The 8,244-nt window shown below is 56.3% G+C and overlaps 1 protein-coding gene across 1 annotated transcript in view; it reads right to left on the bottom strand.

Annotated features, from left to right (window-relative positions):
* Window positions 1-1,437: 1,437 nt before the first annotated feature.
* Window positions 1,438-8,244, bottom strand: part of ACOX3 (acyl-CoA oxidase 3, pristanoyl) — a 43,727-nt gene continuing 36,920 nt past the window's right edge. Inside the window, 3 exon segments of the mRNA XM_007456864.1 lie at window positions 1,438-1,557; window positions 4,700-4,786; window positions 7,280-7,347. Of these exon segments, the coding sequence (XP_007456926.1) occupies window positions 1,438-1,557; window positions 4,700-4,786; window positions 7,280-7,347 (275 nt within the window).

Raw genomic sequence — 8,244 nt, 5'->3', positions numbered from 1 at the left:
TCTGGCAGACGAGTGACAGTGCAGCAGGGCAAGGGACAGGCCCCCCTGGCTCAGATACCAGGGGGGAAGGGAGTCCGCTGCCAACACCACATCCGTGTCCACACAGAGGCCGTTGGTCGGTCAGGGAAGGGGGACACGCCCAGGAAGGACGGAGGGAGCCGGGGTTGGGACGCCACGTAGGCAGCCCTGGGACAGAGCAGATCGTCCGTGGGGCCCCTGGCCCTCGACGGCCAGGTGTTGAGGGCGCTCACAGACAAAGACCACGTGACAAGGGCTCCCCCGGAGGGCAGGCTTCTGTGCAGCCCAGTATCTGCAGAGAAGGGCCGGCCTGGAGCCACGTGAAGCTCCTCCTGAGGCGCCGCTGGTCGTTGGTCCTCAGACAAGACCCTCCGCCCAGGCAAGAGGACTGGAGGTCGAAGGCAGAGCCGGTCCTGGACACACACAGGAGGTGAGGGGGCCGCACCTGGTCAGCCTCCATCTCAGCCTCTTCGTAAGGCCACAGGACGGCCCCTCCCCTGCCCCCGAGGCCAGGGGCAACGGAGACGGGGTGTCGAGTGAGAACCCACCCACCAGCCATCGTCCTGACCTGGGACACCCGAGTGACAGGTGGAGACGCCCACAAACCTCCTCCATCTGTCTCCCCCCCGCCACCCCATCAGGGCGCTCAGGACCCGGAGCAAACGCCGTCCCCCCACCCCGCAGAGCCAGGCAGCAATGGGTGTTCCATTGCCTGTAGGAACAAACCGATTCACGTAGCAAAGTGACAAAGTACACAACTGGGAGGTCGGAACTTAAGGATGACCAGACGTTCAAATCATTATGCATTTTTTTCCCCTTTGGAAACATTTCTGTGATGGAAGCTTCCAGTTCCACACAACAAAGTAATAAAACTGATTTTCTTTTCCTGCAAAATCTTCAACTATGTCATTCGGGTGGTCCATGGTGCAAATTAGTAAGGTTATAATTTAATTACATGAGAAAGTCAAACCAGGGTGAACGAAGAATCAGACTGGCATCGCACAGGGCGCAGGAAAGCACAGCCTTGTAAGAAATCTCAGATGAACGCAGAATATTGCCTGACCCGAATCACCAGCGGCCAGTTTCACAATCAGCATATGAAAATAGAACGTACAAAGCTCTAATTATCAAAAAGTGCTCAGTCCATCAGGAAGAAATGATCTTACAGGTTTTCTTTTCACCCAGCAAATCAGGATGGACCCAAATCAGCCCTGCCCTTCAGGCGTTAACCCATCCTGCTGGGACTCGGGGTGGGGGGCAGGCCAGGATGAGCCAGTCCCGCCTTGGGCTCGACAGGACGAGCAGCCAGGCAAGGGCAGAGAGCTGTGGGTTCGGAGAGTGGCAGCCATCTCTTGGGGCCCCCAGAACTTGAACTCGAGGTCCACGTCTTCACGGCTTCATCACAGTTAGCCAGTGCGACTACAGCTTGGATTTCAAACTTCCTATGACGGGCTTGTTGGCAGAGAATTCCGACCACCACGATGCCCTCTCTAGCACCTTGCTTTCCTGAAGCATAGCACTCCAGAGGTTTTTATAGAGCTGCAAAAAAAAATACATACAGAACACACACGTATGTAATAAGAAAGATTTTGAGTGTGCCAGTGCAACTGTGAAAACCCAGGAAGTTCTCTCCTGTCACCTCATGGAAACATTTTCAGATGATTTAAATTTAATTTATGTAAATCAGCCTTTGCCAGTAGAGAACAATTGTGAAAATGCAACTATAGAGGACCATAATGTACACTTAATGATGAAGACATCCCGCTTGCCCTTGGCTTTGGAGATTCTCCTGGAAGGTGGATTCTGCAAGTCGACGTTTCCCTCGTACCCACGTGGCTGCTGGCTGGCAGGCGGCGGTGCAGCCAAGCAGCAGGATGACGGCTTGTCCCCTGGGCCACAGGGCCTGGGCACGCACTGTCCCCTCTCTGCCTGCCCTGTCAAACCGTGCAGACTGGGCCAGCTAGCCGTCGCCTCAGGGTCCCCCAGGCGGAACTGCTCTCAGTTGTTATCTTAGAGGAAGGTCCTGAGCGTGGCAGGCAGCCGCCTGACACCTCCCTGCTCCCAACATGGCCAGCGTCCAGGCTGAGGTCCGTGGAGACAGGGAAGGGGCCGATTTTGTATCTGGCTGATGTTGACAAATGTTACTTTTAAGAAGCCACCCTCCCCTGCACCTGCTAAACACACTCAGCAATTCTGCCCACGTTCTGCTATTCTTGGCTCCCCGGGAGACACAGAGACAGGCTTTGTCTCCACAGGTCATCAATCCGAGGCAACACTGCACAGCCTGGAGCGTTATGCTTCACTTAGTGATGATCTCAATCTCCTACAGCTGTGCTTGTTCATCTAAAATGAATTTCTGGGACTTGCCTGGTGGCGCAGTGGTTAGGAATCGGCCTGCCAATGCAGGGGACATGGGTCCGAGCCCTGGTCCGGGAAGATCCCACATGCCGCGGAGCAACTAGGCCCGTGCGCCACAACTACTGAGCCTGCGCTCTAGAGTCCATGTGCCGCAACTACTGAGCCTGTGCGCCACAACTACTGAAGCCTGCGTGTCAAAACTACTGAGCCCGCGCTCTAGAGCCTGCAAGCCACAACTACTGAAGCCCGCATGCCACAACTGAGTCTGCGCTCTACAGCCAGCGAGCCACAACTACTGAGCCCACGTGCCACAACTACTGAGCCTGCACTCTACAGCCCGTGTGCCACAACTTCTGAAGCCCGCGCACCACAACTACTGAAGCCCGCACACCTAGGGCCCGTGGTCCACAACAAGAGGAGCCACCGCAGTGAGAAGCCTGTGCGCCGCAACGGAGAGCAGCCCCCGCTCGCCACAACTAGAGAAAGCCCGCGCACAGCAATGGAGACCCAACGCAGCCAAAAATAAGTAAATAAATAAATTTATAAAAAGTAATGCCTGACATTAAACATAAAATAAAATGAATTTCTTACCTAGAAGCACCTAGTTCAAACCTCAGCCCTTAACACTAGGAGGAATACGCACTGCGTCAGGCACCCTGTTGGATGAAGCCTCGGGCTGGCTCTGGTGTCAGCGTGGAACCCGGGGCCCCTGTATCGGGACAGGACGGGATGGGACGGCCCTCCCCTACTCCTCCGCCGCCCGCCCGCGAGCCAGGGCCGTCTTCTGGAGAGCCACTCGGCGCCGCCTGTTCGGGACTAATGCTCCCGTGCGCCCGTGTCGCAGAGGCCAGCCCCTCTCCCGTGGGCTTGTCAGCACGTCGTCCTTGTGCTCCCACGGGGGCCCTGGCCAAGAGCAGCGTTCACTGTCTCCTGCCTTCCCTCCAGACGCTCCATCTCAGCCCCAATCCTGGGTCCACTACAACCCGCCCGGCCCCTCCGGAGGCTGGGTTTCTCCCTGGCAAAGTGGACGTGGTAACACACACCGTAAGCGGGGACGCCCCGCCCAGCTGTGCAGCCAGAGGACGGCAGGCCCTCCACAGATGTACGGTCCCCGCCATCCTGATTCGATGGGGGACTCGTCCGAACTGCCCACCCCAGTGCCTGGTACTCCTGTCCCAACGCCAGGTGTGGCTTGGGCTGGTCAGAGGTCCAGGCGCCTGCCCCCCCAGACTGATTGCAGTGTCCCCTGGGGACAGACGGAGGGTTCCTAGCACCCTACGTTCAGTCTCCTGGGTCAGCAGAAGTCTCTGGGTCAGCAGAAGAACACGACAGCCCTGGAAACTCAGCACGTGACTTCAACACTGAAATGCCACGTCTCCATGGAAACACAGGGACAACCACCCACAGGTAGTGGGAGGCACTGAGCAGACCCGTGGGTGTCGTCCAGCACGGGCGTCTCCACGCGGTGGAGGAGGTCAGGTAGGGATACCCGTGGGCACCGTGAGGGTCCCACAGCAGGACAAAGTGGGATCACTCTTGGGGGTGGCACTTCAGCTGGAGGCCGGAGAAGACGTCTCTGAAGAGGCGGCATTCCGCTTAGAATGAACACAAGTGCTCCGGCAACAGGAACACAGGTGCAAAGGCCCTGGGGTGGGAATGAGCCCAGTACGACGGAGAAACAGGAGGACAGTGAGACTTTAGTCCAGAGGGTGGGAGGGGCGCGGTGTGAAATGACCTTGGAGAACGGGGCAGAGGTCAGGCCGTGTGGGCTGGGGACGCAGGAAGGGATTTGGGTGCCATTTCAGGTGCAGGGCTCCAACAGAGCAGCTGTCTGACAAGGTCTGCTTTTTAAGCCATCGTTGTGGAGCGTGGGGAGGAGGGGCGAGAGAGGAGCTCGGGAAGCCACGTGAGGGCTGCCGGCGAGGCACAGGCGGAGGGTGAGGGGTTACGAGCTAGTGCCGTGAGACGGTCAGAAGACCCGGGGGTGGAGAGGCTCCCAGGAGAGACAGCGTGAAAAGAGCCAGACAGCTGCAGGACCCCAAGCGTTGCACAGGCTCTGGCTGGCCTTGGCATCACGGCCCAAGAGGGCGGCAATGCCATCCCCTTTCTCGGAGGAGGGCAGGCTGGGGGACGGCTAACCCGCCCATGACCACCCCCACGTCTCCCAGCCACTCCCTCCCTGCTGCCCACGTGTGACCAGAGACTCCCGGGCCACGGCATCATCTCAGGCTCTGCAACGACTGCCATCAGGCCCCAGAGAGCCCCCCACTTGCGGTCCTGAGTGCAGCGCCCCCAGCCGCCATGGGAGGAGGCTGCTCTTTACCTCGCCGTCAGCTCTGCCGATCGGTGAGTTCAGGATGGAGTCAGGAGGGGCGATCACATCAACCAGGGCAACAGCATCGTCTTTCAGCTGTTGGAAAACAAAGTCCATACACTTGGCAACTCCCGGCATCTCCATGGTGACCACCGAGCAACAGAGCCTACAACCCACTAGCAACGGTAACTCCAGCAGGCAAGCGCATGAGGCTCAATTACTAAAGCACTATCTTTTCATTGGCCTGGATTTTAGGTTCCCTGAGTGTGTCTGAATATTTTCACCATGTTGCTATCCACTCAAGACTTCCAATGTTTTATTTTTTTTCAACAAGGTACAGACAGCTCGTAAAACTGACGATTCTGTGGCTCATTAATTGGCAAGTGTCTTCAGAGGTTTGTCTCTGAACCCTGACTTATCTGGGCAATTACTGTTCCAACAGAGGAAAATATGTCCGGAAAAAAATGTAAGAGCAAAAGCATTTATGAGCACCTGGAAAAGCCATCATTCCAACGCTCTTCGGTTCCCAGTAGCTCTATTACTCTCCCGTCCCATTATACAAATTATTCTTCAATATGACAAGTGGAATTTATATGAGAAGACTCCCAAGCATTTTCTTGAAATGCAAAAAACAATTTTCTTAAAATGACAGTGAAATGCCGTGGCTGAACTGAAGAGAACGCTGGAACGCGGGCGACTTGAACAATGTATGAAAGCAACTGCTGAGCAGAGTCACAAGAACAGGGAAGTGCAGCCCGCTTTGTGGTTCAGAGGCTGCTCCACGGCTCCGCACACCCCCGGCACCGCGGTGGGTGAGGGGAGACGAGCCTGGACAGGGGTCAGCCAACGTTTAATGTAAGGGGTCCACAGGAAAGAGCCCGGCTTTGTGGGTCGCAGGGTCTCTGCCTCACGCTCACCTCTGCTGCAACGGTGTGGACAGCCCCACAGACGATGCACAAGGGAATGGCTGGACCAGGGAAGGAGCTGGCACCCTCCACCCGGCCGACCCTGGCCTCCCCGAGTCAGGACGAGCCTGGATCTGCCAGGCGGCTCGGGCTGCATTATGGCCCAGGACCACCAGCCACCAGCTCCGTGGTGTAAGTGTCACGTTTGAGAGCAAGGAAAACGATAGTTGTATTTTTTTTTTTTTTTTTGGGCCTCTCACTGTTGTGGCCTCTCCCGTTGCGGAGCACAGGCTCCGGACGCGCAGGCTCAGCGGCCATGGCTCACAGGGCCCAGCCGCTCCACGGCATGTGGGATCTTCCCGTACCGGGGCACGAACCCGCGTCCCCTGCATCGGCAGGCGGACTCTCAACCACTGAGCCACCAGGGAAGCCCCGATGGTTGTATTTTTAATAATGGCAACTCACCACCCGTGGAACCCACGAAGGAAGACCCCCTCCTGTTTAAGTAAACGTGGCCTGTGTACGCAGCACGATCACAGAGACACCCTTACCCAGAGCCCACGTGGGGAGAGATGGGCGCTTAGGAAACAAACCCGGGGAGAGCCTTAATGCCAACCACAGAGGCATCACCTAGAAACATCAACTTGAAAGCCCTGAAAGGGGAGAAACGGAGCGGCCTGTCGCCCGTCGTGTGAGACACTGGGCAAAATGCTGGGGACTTTGGTTCATGTCTTACCATCAAAAGTAGAGAAATGCCTCTAACTGCACCTCCCGATACGGCAGCCACGACACACGTGACTGTTTCATTAAAATTAAAGAAAACTGGACTTCCCTGGTGGTGCAGTGGTTAAGAATCCGCCTGCCAATTCAGGGATCATGGGTTCAATCCCTGGTCCGGGAAGATCCCACATGCTGCAGAGCAGCTAAGCCCATGGGCCACAACTACCGAGCCTGCGCTCTAGAGCCCACGAGCCACAACTGCTGAGCCCATGTGCCGCAGCTACTGAAGCCCACGTGCCTAGAGCCCGTGCTCCGCAATGAGAGAAGCCACTGCAATGAGAAGCCCACACACCACAACGAAGAATAGCCCCCACTCTCTGTAACTAGAGAAAGCCCGCGTGCGGCAACGAAGACCCAACGCAGCCAAAATTAAATAAATAAAATATAAATAAATTTGTTTAAAAAAAATTAAAGAAAACTAAAAATCCTTGGTCACACTGGCCGCCAGCCCCAGGTGGCCAGTGGTGATGGTATGGGACAGCGCTGTCCCAGAACACGTCCACCCCCGCACAAAGCTCCAGTGGACAGAGTGCCCTCAGAACGTGACGTGGCGCTGGGGTCATCTGACTCTTCTGGGCGACAAAGGTAGAAGGATGCAATAAAAAAGGAAAATACCATGAAACGAACTAAAATTGGAGGCTAACATGAAATGCTGGAGAGAATTACCGATTTCGCTGTAAAAAATTATTATTAGAGCGAGCTGAACGTGTGCAGATCCTACGACAGTCTCTGCAAGTGACACTTCCGGAAATTTCTGACGTAAGCACATTCTGTAAGTTTCCCGGCTGTGCTAACAGTTGCCCACACACAAACGAGTGGGAAGCTAAGGTCAGTGAATGTTAATATACGGGTGATCGTGTGTAATGTGGAAATCGTATAAGGATATAAGGGAATTTCAACTCACCTGGGCACACAGGGCCAGGATGGCATTCTCTACCATCTTACCTGCCTGTTCACCAGAAAAGTAGCCACCTGTAAGCAGAGCGCTGGTTACTCTGGGTTCTGCTACCCTAACTCCCAAATTACCCACAAATTGCAAACATGCTGAAACAGCTTTCCAAAAGAGCCGTGTGAAAATGCCTCGCTACTGCTGCCCGAGCCCCGCTGCAACCCCTTCACAGAAAGGCACCGGCCAGGGCTAGGCTCCTGTGTCCCCCTTCCCACCAGCTCACTGAGCTTGTGCTGGGGGTCAGAGCCGGGAGCTGGGGAGGCTGAAGCCCAGGAAGGTGGCCTTGGGGGGCTGGAGGGAGACCTGCGGGGCAAGGCCGGCAGCAGGCAGAGCACAGCACGGGCGGTGACAGGAGGCTGGGCTGAGGGCCGACAGGGGCTGTGGGCACACAGCTGCACCCGCGGGCATGTGGGTGTCTGTAGCCACCAGGGGTTGGGCACAAGACCCAGCCCCTCAGCGTCACATCCTACACTGCGGCGGGCTGTGCCGTGCCGTCCAACAGGCCTAAAGAGGTGGCCCTGACTTTGCTGCGGGACTGGCTTTTGTCTGACTTTTGCCGCACTCGAGAACGGCGCCTGCTCACTCGGAGTGGGTGGGCGCCTCACCCCACACCCCACTGCTCCCTCTACCTGGGAGCCCTCAGGCACCACCTCCCAGGGGCAACACCAGCCCCAAGAGGGACAACATGGGTTCCTGGCAAGGGGGAGGGGAAAAGTGTACTCCTCACACAGCCCAGATGTACGCACAGAACGTGAACAGATACACAGAATAGCTGTAGTGTTAACACGTCATGGGGGTGGTTAGGAAAAAACGTCTAAAAGGGCTCCTTGGGGCATAATAATGAAAATGAAGGTTGAGAAACTCAGGTTTACCCCCTTCCCACCAATCTTCCAGGAATCAGGCCATTCATCCAGGAAGCC

The sequence above is a fragment of the Lipotes vexillifer genome, unplaced genomic scaffold (genome assembly GCF_000442215.2).
Source record: "Lipotes vexillifer unplaced genomic scaffold, Lipotes_vexillifer_v1.1 scaffold63, whole genome shotgun sequence".
NCBI classification, from domain to species: domain Eukaryota; kingdom Metazoa; phylum Chordata; class Mammalia; order Artiodactyla; family Lipotidae; genus Lipotes; species Lipotes vexillifer.
This window is presented reverse-complemented; position numbering and strand designations above follow the sequence as displayed.